Source organism: Panulirus ornatus, chromosome 9 (genome assembly GCF_036320965.1).
Source record: "Panulirus ornatus isolate Po-2019 chromosome 9, ASM3632096v1, whole genome shotgun sequence".
Classification (NCBI taxonomy): Eukaryota; Metazoa; Arthropoda; class Malacostraca; order Decapoda; family Palinuridae; genus Panulirus; species Panulirus ornatus.
The window spans coordinates 28,652,670-28,665,386 of record NC_092232.1 but is presented as its reverse complement, the minus strand read 5'-3'; the positions used below and the strand labels follow the sequence as shown (position 1 = coordinate 28,665,386).

The following is a 12,717-nucleotide window of genomic DNA, read 5'->3' as shown; positions in this document are numbered from 1 at the left end:
AATCTTACTTCTTCATCCCACCACTCACTACCCTTTCTAATCTGCCCACCTCCCACGTTTCTCATGCCACAAGCATCTTTTGCACAAGCTATCACTGCTTCCCTAAATACATCCCATTCCTCCCTCACTCCCCTTACCTCCTTTGTTCTCACCTTTTTCCATTCTGTACTCAGTCCCTCCTGGTACTTCCTCACACAAGTTTCCTTCCCAAGCTTACTCACTCTCACCACTCTCTTCACCCCAACATTCTCTCTTCTTTTCTGAAAATCTCTACAAATCTTCACCTTTGCCTCCACAAGATAATGATCAGACATCCCTCCAGTTGCACCTCTCAGCACACTAACATCCAAAAAGTCTCTCTTTCACGCGCCTATCAATTAACACGTAATCCAATAACGCTCTCTGGTCGTCTCTCCTACTTACATACATATACTTATGTATATCTTTCTTTTTAAACCAGGTATTCCCAATCATCAGTCCTCTTTCAGCACATAAATATACATGCTCTTCACCATTTCCATTTACAAAACTGAACACCCCATGTACACCAATTATTCCCTCAACTGCCACATTACTCACCTTTGCATTCAAATCACCCATCACTATAAACTGGTCTCGTGCATCAAAACTACTAACACACTCACTCAGCTGCTCCGAAAACACTTGCCTCTCATGATCTTTCTTCTCATGCCCAGGGGCATATGCACCAATAATTACTCTTGATTAGGAGTTCAGATAATTGTCTTTATTGAAACTTTACAATGCTTAATGTTTCACAGAAGAAATCAGCCTCACAGGTGTAAACAGGTCACAAAGTTTCAAATCCCAGAAAATATGAGTCAATAGATTCTTACATCATGAATGTAAGTTTGAGATTCAACTGATTTTATTTCAGGATCCTGTAAGTGTCTCCTGAGAATTTTATTTTGTCAAATTTCAATTGTAAACACCTTTAAATGTAGGTCCTCACCCCATTCTGATAGAGGGCATCACCCTCCAGGCAACGTGAACAGTCAGGGCAGCAGGAGTTGGGGTTAGGGACACCGTGAGGGCACTGGCGGCACTCCTCGGGGGTGTCACACTTCACGACACCAGCATCACACAAGCACTCCTGTAAAGGCAAACTACAAGATTTCCAGAAAAATACATACTAATAGTAGTGCTCCTTAACTGGCACAATAGCTCCTCTTCCTGGGCACACCAGCTCCTATTTGGAGGAACACCAGCTGCTCTCTGTGAGCACAAAAGCTCCCTTTCACTGGTACACCAGCACTCCTTTGAGTGTTCACCAGCACAAAGCATAAATCATACACTGACTCTATCAACACTGTGGCACAAGAGCTGACCATCCAGCCAAGATACAGAAGCAGCCAAACTCTACTATGCGAAGATGTCATCTTATTGTGTAAAAAAAGCAAAATTTGTCTGAATTTCACCAAGTATAACACACAAACAGAGCCAAAAAGAATATACATCCTTCATTTTCCATGTATATACAGTTTGAACAATATGACCAAAAGAAACCTACCAAGGAAAAGTTCATTAATCAAACAATTTCCAAGGAGAACCAAAATAAATCTCTAAACCTAGCACTGTATTTACAAAAAAAAACCCAAAAGACATTCAACTCATCCATTGAACACTTGACATACAAACAATGACATGGGGATAAAAGCAGGTATCTACATTGTATTGGTGTGCACCAATGATGATATGATGAATGATATGTAGTCTGGGAGTTTCATGCAGCACTAGACTGAAGATTTATAATGGTTCTAATGTCACACACCATAGTTTAAGTGATATATCAGACAACATCCAATTGTAGGGAGTGTTCTCACCATGTGTACAGCAACAATGAATAGGAAAAGCTCTGAATGTTTCATGCAATATCTACCTGGCAGTGAGCGTTACCCTGTGTCCAGGAGTCCCCATGTGGGTGCATCAAACCAAGGTGATCTGTGCATGGTGGAGTTTCAGGGCACTGGGTGGGACAGCACTCACCCTGCACTGGTAAGGCTCCAGGGCAAGGCGGTGCCCCACACTCTATCGCCTGGCACCTCACCTGCTCCTCCTGTTAAGATCGTAATTTCAGTTGTATTTTCTCCTCAAAAAACCTTCTGAATGTTTCACTGTTGTGATTTAATTCCAATAAAGAATCAGATATATTACTTCTTAAGGGCTTAAGAAAGTTATCAGTCAGAGGCTGCTATCAATTGGAGAGACAAAGAGATAACAAGGGTGGGGTCTGATGGGAAGATACCTGGCAGGAGCAAGAGAGGCAAGGGTTGAAGGAAGGTGTGAAGACCTGGCCTTTGCTGAAGACACGGGAGTCATAATGACACTCGCCAGGGCACATGGGGCAGCACTTGCCTTCCTGCAGAACTGGATCATCACATGCAGGTGAGTGGCACTTCCTCGCCGTACAGCTAACTGTTCCAGACTGCAAGGCAGGATTCAGGAACACGTTATGAACATTTATTCTCTCATTAATCTATTATTCTTTTCACAAACATAAATATTTGATCTGTCTATCCATCTATCTGTCCATCTACTTATCAATCTATCTATCAATCTATTTATCTATCTATCTACTGAATTATCATATCTATTATATTCAATCGCCATCTCCCTCATCAGCAAGGTGGTACAGGGAAACAGATAAGGAATGGCTCAATGCACACATATACACACGTATATACATAAATGCCCATACACACACATATACATACATATAAATTTCAACATATATATATACATATACATACACAGACATATAAAAATACACTCATGTACATATTCATACTTTCTGCCTTCATCCATTCCTGTCACCACCCCGCCACACATGAAATAGCCTCTCTCTTTCTCTCTCTCCCTCTCCCCACCCCCCCTCTCCAGCGAGGTAGCGCCAGGAAAAGATAAAAGAAGGCCACATTCATTCACACTTAGTCTTTAGCTGTCATGTGTAATGCAATGTAACCACAGCTCCCTTTCCACATCCAGGCCCCACAAAACTTTCCATAGTTGACCCCAGACGCTTCACATGTCCTGGTTCAATCCAATGACAGCATGTTGACCCTGGTATACCACATCGTTCCAATTCACTCTATTCCTTGCACGCCTTTCACACTCCTGTATGTTAAGGCCCTGATCGCTCAAAATCTTCTGTCCCTCCGCCTCCACTTTGGTCTCCCACTTCTCCTTCTTACCTCCACCTCTGACACATATATCCTCTTTGTCAAACTTTCCTCACTCATTCTCATCCTTATGTCCAAACCATTTCAATACATCCTCTTATGCTCTCTCAACCACACTCTTTTTGTTACCACACATGTCTCTCACCCTTTCATTACTCACAAGATCAAATCACCTCACACCACATATTGTCCTCAAACATCTCATTTCCAACACATCCACACTCCTCTGCAAACCGTATCTATAGCCCATGTCTCACAACCATATAACACTGTAAGAACCACTATTCCTTCAAACATACCCATTTTTGATCTCTGAGATAATGATGGGGTACACCGGGGTCGAAGTGCTGTTGATGGACTGAACCAGAGCATGTGAAGCGTCTGGGGTAAACCATGGAAAGGTCTGTGGGGCCTGGATGTGGAAAGGGAGCTGTGGTTTCAGTGCATTATACATGACAGCCAGAGACTTACTGTGAACAAATGTGGCCTTTTTGTCTTTTCCCGGCACTACCTCGCTAGAGGAGGAGGAGGCTGAGGTGGGTGCTATTTCATGCATGGCGGGGTGGCAACAGGAGTGAATGAAGGCGGCAAGTATGAATATGTACATGTGTATATATATATGTATATGTCTGTGTATGTATATGTTGAAATGTACATGTTTGTTTATGTGCATGTATGGGGGTGGTGAGAGTAAGTGAGCTTGGAAAGGAGACTTGTGTGAGGATGTACCAGGAGAGACTGAGTACAGAATGGAAAAAGGTGAGAACAATGGAAGTAAGGGGAGTGGGGGAGGAATGGGATGTATTTAGGGAATCAGTGATGGATTGCGCAAAAGATGCTTGTGGCATGAGAAGAGTGGGAGGTGGGTCGATTAGAAAGGGTAGTGAGTGGTAAGATAAAGAAGTAAGATTGTTAGTGAAAGAGAAGAGAGGCATTCGGACGATTTTTGCAGGGAAAAAATGCAATTGAGTGGGAGATGTATAGAAGAAAGAGACAGGAGGTCAAGAGAAAGGTGCAAGAGGTCAAAAAGAGGGCAAATGAGAGTTGGGGTGAGAGAGTATCATTAAATTTTAGGGAGAATAAAAAGATGTTCTGGAAGGAGGTAAATAAAGTGCGTAAGACAAGGGAGCAAATGGGAACTTCAGTGAAGGGCGCAAATGGGGAGGTGATAACAAGTTGTGGTGATGTGAGAAGGAGATGGAGTGAGTATTTTGAAGGTGTGTTGAATGTGTTTGATGATAGAGTGGCAGATATAGGGTATTTTGGTCGAGGTGGTGTGCAAAGTGAGAGGGTTAGGGAAAATGATTTGGTAAACAGAGAAGAGGTAGTAAAAGCTTTGCGGAAGATGAAAGCCGGCAAGGCAGCAGGTTTGAATGGTATTGCAGTGGAATTTATTAAAAAAGGGGGTGACTGTATTGTTGACTGGTTGGTAAGATTATTTAATGTATGTATGACTCATGGTGAGGTGCCTGAGGATTGGCGGAATGCGTGCATAGTGCCATTGTACAAAGGCAAAGGGGATAAGAGTGAGTGCTCAAATTACAGAGGTATAAGTTTGTTGAGTATTCCTGGTAAATTATATAGGAGGGTATTGATTGAGAGGGTGAAGGTATGTACAGAGCATCAGATTGGGGAGGGGCAGTGTGGTTTCAGAAGTGGTAGAGGATGTGTGGATCAGGTGTTTGCTTTGAAGAATGTATGTGAGAAATACTTAGAAAAGCAAATGGATTTGTATGTAGCATTTATGGATCTGGAGAAGGCATATGATAGAGTTGATAGAGATGCTCTGTGGAAGGTATTAAGAATATATGGTGTGGGAGGAAAGTTGTTAGAAGCAGTGAAAAGTTTTTATCGAGGATGTAAGGCATGTGTACGTGTAGGAAGAGAGGAAAGTGATTGGTTCTCAGTGAATGTAGGTTTGCGGCAGGGGTGTGTGATGTCTCCATGGTTGTTTAATTTGTTTATGGATGGGGTTGTTAGGGAGGTGAATGCAAGAGCTTTGGAAAGAGGAGCAAGTATGAAGTCTGTTGTGGATGAGAGAGCTTGGGAAGTGAGTCAGTTGTTGTTCGCTGATGATACAGTGCTGGTGGCTGATTCCTGTGAGAAACTGCAGAAGCTGGTGACTGAGTTTGGTAAAGTGTGTGAAAGAAGAATGTTAAGAGTAAATGTGAATAAGAGCAAGGTTATTAGGTACAGTAGGGTTGAGGGTCAAGTCAATTGGGAGGTAAGTTTGAATGGAGAAAAGCTGTAGGAGGTGGAGTGTTTTGGATATCTGGGAGTGGATCTGGCAGTGGATGGAACCATGGAAGCGGAAGTGAATCATAGGGTGGGGGAGGGATCGAAAATCCTGGGAGCCTTGAAGAATGTGTGGAAGTCGAGAACATTATCTCGGAAAGCAAAAATGGGTATGTTTGAAGGAATAGTGGTTCCAACAATGTTGTACGGTTGCAAGGCGTGGGCTATGGATAGAGTTGTGCGCAGGAGGGTGGATGTGCTGGAAATGAGATGTTTGAGGACAATTGTGTGGTGTGAGGTGGTTTGATTGAGTAAGTAACGTAAGGGTGAGAGAGATGTGTGGAAATAAAAAGAGCGTGGTTGAGAGAGCAGAAGAGGGTGTTTTGAAGTGGTTTGGGCACATGGAGAGAGTGAGTGAGGAAAGATTGACCAAGAGGATATATGTGTCGGAGGTGGAGGGAACGAGGAGAAGTGGGAGACCAAATTGGAGGTGGAAAGATGGAGTGAAAAAGATTTTGTGTGATCGGGGCCTGAACATGCAGGAGGGTGAAAGGCAGGCAAGGAATAGAGTGAATTGGATCGATGTGGTATACCGGGGTTGACGTGATGTCAGTGGATTGAATCAGGGCATGTGAAGCGTCTGGGGTAAACCATAGAAAGTTGTGTGGGGCCTGGATGTGGAAAGGGAGCTGTGGTTTCGGGCATTATTGCGTGACAGCTGGAGACTGAGTGTGAACGAATGGGGCCTTTGTTGTCTTTTCCTAGTGCTACCTCGCACACATGAGGGGGGAGGGGGATGGTATTCCATGTGTGGCGAGGTGGTGATGGGAATGAATAGGGGCAGACAGTGTGAATTGTGTGCATGGGTATATATGTATGTGTCTGTGTGTGTATATATATGTGTGCACTGAGATGTATAGGTATGTATATTTGCGTGTGTGGGCGTATGTGTGTGTACATTGTGTATGGGGGTGGGTTGTGCCATTTAATTAGTCTGTTTCCTTGCGCTACCTCGCAAACGCGGGAGACAGCGACAAAGCAAAATAAATAAAATAAATAAATAAATATATATATATATATATATATATATATATATATATATATATATATATATATATATATATATATATATATTTCTTTCAAACTATTCGCCATTTCCCACGTTAGCGAGGTAGTGTTAAGAACAGAGAACTGGGCCTTTGAGGAAATATCCTCACCTGGCCCCCTTCTCTGTTCCTTCTTTTGGAAAATTAAAAAAAAAAATAATGAGAGGGGAGGATTTCCAGCCCCCCGCTCCCTCCCCTTTTAGTCACCTTCTACGACACGCAGGGAATACGTGGGAAGTATTCTTTCTCCCCTATCCCCAGGGATAATATATATATATATATACAGCGACAAAGTATAAAAAAAAAAAAAAAAAAAAATATATATATATATATATATATATATATATATATATATATATATATATATATATATATAATTTACCAGGAATACTCAACAAACTTATACCTCTGTAATTTGAGCATTCACTCTTATCCCCTTTGCCTTTGTACAATGGCACTATGCACGCATTCCGCCAATCCTCAGGCACCTCACCATGAGTCATACATACATTAAATAACCTTACCAACCAGTCAACAATACAGTCACCCCCTTTTTTAATAAATTCCACTGCAATACCATCCAAACCTGCTGCCTTGCCGGCTTTCATCTTCCGCAAAGCTTTCACTACCTCTTCTCTGTTTACCAAATCATTTTCCCTAACCCTCTCACTTTGCACACCACCTCGACCAAAACACCCTATATCTGCCACTCTATCATCAAACACATTCAACAAACCTTCAAAATACTCACTCCATCTCCTTCTCACATCACCACTACTTGTTATCACCTCCCCATTTGCGCCCTTCACTGAAGTTCCCATTTGCTCCCTTGTCTTACGCACTTGATTGAGAGGGTGAAGGCATGTACAGAGCATCAGATTGGGGAAGAGCAGTGTGGTTTCAGAAGTGGTAGAGGATGTGTGGATCAGGTGTTTGCTTTGAAGAATGTATGTGAGAAATACTTAGAAAAGCAAATGGATTTGTATGTAGCATTTATGGATCTGGAGAAGGCATATGATAGAGTTGATAGAGATGCTCTGTGGAAGGTATTAAGAATATATGGTGTGGGAGGAAAGTTGTTAGAAGCAGTGAAAAGTTTTTATCGAGGATGTAAGGCATGTGTACATGTAGGAAGAGAGGAAAGTGATTGGTTCTCAGTGAATGTAGGTTTGCGGCAGGGGTGTGTGATGTCTCCATGGTTGTTTAATTTGTTTATGGATGGGGTTGTTAGGGAGGTAAATGCAAGAGTTTTGGAAAGAGGGGCAAGTATGAAGTCAGTTGGGGATGAGAGAGCTTGGGAAGTGAGTCAGTTGTTGTTCGCTGATGATACAGCACTGGTGGCTGATTCATGTGAGAAACTGCAGAAGCTGGTGACTGAGTTTGGTAAAGTGTGTGGAAGAAGAAAGTTAAGAGTAAATGTGAATAAGAGCAAGGTTATTAGGTACAGTAGGGTTGAGGGTCAAGTCAATTGGGAGGTAAGTTTGAATGGAGAAAAACTGGAGGAAGTGAAGTGTTTTAGATATCTGGGAGTGGATCTGGCAGCGGATGGAACCATGGAAGCGGAAGTGGATCATAGGGTGGGGGAGGGGGCGAAAATTCTGGGGGCCTTGAAGAATGTGTGGAAGTCGAGAACATTATCTCGGAAAGCAAAAATGGGTATGTTTGAAGGAATAGTGGTTCCAACAATGTTGTATGGTTGCGAGGCATGGGCTATGGATAGAGTTGTGCGCAAGAGGATGGATGTGCTGGAAATGAGATGTTTGAGGACAATGTGTGGTGTGAGGTGGTTTGATCGAGTGAGTAACGTAAGGGTAAGAGAGATGTGTGGAAATAAAAAGAGCGTGGTTGAGAGAGCAGAAGAGGGTGTTTTGAAGTGGTTTGGGCACATGGAGAGGATGAGTGAGGAAAGATTGACCAAGAGGATATATGTGTCGGAGGTGGAGGGAGCAAGGAGAAGAGGGAGACCAAATTGGAGGTGGAAAGATGGAGTGAAAAAGATTTTGTGTGATCGGGGCCTGAACATGCAGGAGGGTGAAAGGAGGGCAAGGAATAGAGTGAATTGGAGCGATGTGGTATACCGGGGTTGACATGCTGTCAGTGGATTGAATCAAGGCATGTGAAGCGTCTGGGGTAAACCATGGAAAGCCGTGTAGGTATGTATATTTGCGTGTGTGGACGTATGTATATACATGTGTATGGGTAGTTGGGCCATTCTTCATCTGTTTTTCTTGCACTACCTCGCTGACGCAGGAAACAGCGATTAAGGATTTATCTATTGTATTATACTTTGTCACTGCCTCCCACATTAGCACAAGGAAACAGACGAAAGAATGGCCCAACCCACCTATAGACACATGCATATACATACACGTCCACACATGCACATATACATAACTATACATTTCAACATATACATATATACACATACATATACATATATATACATGTACATAATTCATACTTGCTGCCCTTATAATAATTTCCTGCAATAGTGAGGTAGCATTAAGAACATACGACTGAGCCTTAGAGGGAATAACCTCACTTGGCCCCCTTCGCTGTTCCTTCTTTTGGAAAAATCAAAAACATGAAAGGAGGATTTCCAGCCCCCCGCTCCCTCCCCTTTTAGTCGCCTTCTACAACATGCAGGGAATATGTGGGAAGTACTCTTTCTCCCCTATCCCCAGCACATTAACATCCCAAAGTCTCTCTTTCGTGCGCCTATCAATTAACACGTAATCCAATAATGCTCTCTGGCCATTTCTCCTACTTACATACATATACTTATGTATATCTCTCTTTTTCAACCAGGTATTCCCAATCACCAGTCCTTTTTCGGCACATAAATCTACAAGCACCTTCACCATTTCCATTCACAACAATGAAGACCTCATGCACACCAATAATTCCCTCAACTGCCACATTACTCACCTTTGCATTCAAATCACCCATCACTATAACCCAGTCTCATGCATCAAAGGTCCTAATTCACTAACTCAGCTGCTCCTAAAACACTTGTCTCTCATGATCTTTCTTTTCATGACCAGGTGCATAGGCACCAATAATCACCAATCTCTCTCCATCCACTTTCAGTTTTACCCACAACAATCTAGAATTTACTTTCTTACACTCTATCACATACTCCCACAACTCCTGCTTCATGAGTATTGCTACTCCTTCTTTAGCTCTTGTCCTCTCACCAACCCTGACTTTACTCCAAAGACTTTCCCAATCCACACTTCTCCTTTAACCTTGAGCTTCATTTCGCTCAGAGCCAGAAAATCCAGGTTTCTTTCCTCTAACAAATTACCTATCTCTCCTTTTTTCTCATCTTGGTTACATCCACACACATAGAGACACCCCAATCTGAGCCTTTGAGGAGGATGAGTACTCCCCACTCAACTCCTTCTCCTGTTTCCCTTTTTAAAAATCTAAATACAAGCAGGTGGGGGGGTTCCAAGACCCCAATCCTGCACCCTTTAGTTTCCTTTTATGGCACGCAGGGAATACGTGGGAAGTATTCTTTCTCCCTTATCCCCAGAGATAATAACAATAATAATAATAATAATAATAATAATAATAATAATAATAATAATAATAATAATATATATACAAATATATATATATATATATATATATATATATATATATATATATATATATATATATATATATATATATTCTTATGAGGCCATGGGGAAAATGAAACACGATAAGTTCCCAAGTGCACTTTCATGTAATAATCACATCATCAGGGGAGACACAAGAGAGAAATATAAGACAGTTGATATACATCGAAGAGATGAAGCTAGGACGCCATTTGGTAAAAATGTTTGCCAAATGGCGTCCTAGCTTTGTCTCTTCGATGTATATCAACTTACTTATATTTCTCTCTTGTGTCTCCCCTGATGATGTTATTATTACGCGAAAGTGCACTTGGGAACTTATCGTGTTTCATTTTCCCGTGGACTCATAGGAATATCTTGATCACACGCAAAATTGTGATCCTTTCCAATATATATATATATATATATATATATATATATATATATATATATATATATATATATATATATTTTTTTTTTTTTTTTTTTTATACTTTGTCGCTGTCTCCCGCGTTTGCGAGGTAGCGCAAGGAAACAGACGAAAGAAATGGCCCCCCCCCCCCATACACATGTACATACACACGTCCACACACGCAAATATACATACCTACACAGCTTTCCATGGTTTACCCCAGACGCTTCACATGCCTTGCTTCAATCCACTGACAGCACGTCAACCCCTGTATACCACATGACTCCACTTCACTCTATTTCTTGCCCTCCTTTCACCCTCCTGCATGTTCAGGCCCCGATCACACAAAATCTTTTTCACTCCATCTTTCCACCTCCAATTTGGTCTCCCTCTTCTCCTCGTTCCCTCCACCTCCGACACATATATCCTCTTGGTCAATCTCTCCTCACTCATTCTCTCCATGTGCCCAAACCATTTCAAAACACCCTCTTCTGCTCTCTCAACCACGCTCTTTTTATTTCCACACATCTCTCTCACCCTTACGTTACTTACTCGATCAAACCACCTCACACCACACATTGTCCTCAAACATCTCATTTCCAGCACATCCATCCTCCTGCGCACATCTCTATCCATAGCCCACGCCTCGCAACCATACAACATTGTTGGAACCACTATTCCCTCAAACATACCCATTTTTGCTTTCCGAGATAGTGTTCTCGACTTCCACACATTTTTCAAGGCTCCCAAAATTTTCGCCCCCTCCCCCACCCTATGATCCACTTCCGCTTCCATGGTTCCATCCGCTGACAGATCCACTCCCAGATATCTAAAACACTTCACTTCCTCCAGTTTTTCTCCATTCAAACTCACCTCCCAATTGACTTGACCCTCACCCCTACTGTACCTAATAACCTTGCTCTTATTCACATTTACTCTCAACTTTCTTCTTCCACACACTTTACCAAACTCAGTCACCAGCTTCTGCAGTTTCTCACATGAATCAGCCACCAGCGCTGTATCATCAGCGAACAACAACTGACTCACTTCCCAAGCTCTCTCATCCCCAACAGACTTCATACTTGCCCCTCTTTCCAGGACTCTTGCATTTACCTCCCTTACAACCCCATCCATAAACAAATTAAACAACCATGGAGACATCACACACCCCTGCCGCAAACCTACATTCACTGAGAACCAATCACTTTCCTCTCTTCCTACACGTACACATGCCTTACATCCTCGATAAAAACTTTTCACTGCTTCTAACAACTTGCCTCCCACACAGAGACTGTGTACAGAATGGAAGAAGGTGAGAACAATGGAAGTAAGGGGAGTGGGGGAGGAATGGGATGTATTTAGGGAATCAGTGATGGATTGCGCAAAAGATGCTTGTGGCATGAGAAGAGTGGGAGGTGGGCTGTTTAGAAAGGGTAGTGAGTGGTGGGATGAAGAAGTAAGAGTATTAGTGAAAGAGAAGAGAGAGGCATTTGGACGATTTTTGCAGGGAAAAAATGCAATTGAGTGGGAGAAGTATAAAAGAAAGAGACAGGAGGTCAAGAGAAAGGTGCAAGAGGTGAAAAAAAGGGCAAATGAGAGTTGGGGTGAGAGACTATCAGTAAATTTTAGGGAAAATAAAAAGATGTTCTGGAAGGAGGTAAATAGGGTGCGTAAGACAAGGGAGCAAATGGGAACTTCAGTGAAGGGCGTAAATGGGGAGGTGATAACAAGTAGCGGTGATGTGAGAAGGAGATGGAATGAGTATTTTGAAGGTTTGTTGAATGTGTCTGATGACAGAGTGGCAGATATAGGGTGTTTTGGTCGAGGTGGTGTGCAAAGTGAGAGGGTTAGGGAAAATGATTTGGTAAACAGAGAAGAGGTAGTAAAAGCTTTGCGGAAGATGAAAGCCGGCAAGGCAGCAGGTTTGGATGGTATTGCAGTGGAATTTATTAAGAAAGGGGGTGACTGTATTGTTGACTGGTTGGTAAGGTTATTTAATGTATGTATGACTCATGGTGAGGTGCCTGAGGATTGGCGGAATGCGTGCATAGTGCCATTGTACAAAGGCAAAGGGGATAAGAGTGAGTGCTCAAATTACAGAGGTATAAGTTTGTTGAGTATTCCTGGTAAATTATATGGTAGGGTATTGATTGAGAGGGTGAAGG

At 42.4% G+C, this 12,717-nt stretch overlaps 1 protein-coding gene across 1 annotated transcript in view; it reads right to left on the bottom strand.

The window, feature by feature from the left end:
* The window catches only part of LOC139750303 (uncharacterized), a 189,323-nt gene that overhangs the window by 120,673 nt on the left and 55,933 nt on the right, over nucleotides 1–12,717 (bottom strand). Inside the window, exons 10-12 of the mRNA XM_071664927.1 lie at nucleotides 2,264–2,443; nucleotides 1,898–2,074; nucleotides 971–1,111 (exon numbers count right to left, since the gene is read on the bottom strand). Of these exons, the coding sequence (XP_071521028.1) occupies nucleotides 971–1,111; nucleotides 1,898–2,074; nucleotides 2,264–2,443 (498 nt within the window). The remainder of the gene's footprint in view (nucleotides 1–970; nucleotides 1,112–1,897; nucleotides 2,075–2,263; nucleotides 2,444–12,717) is intronic.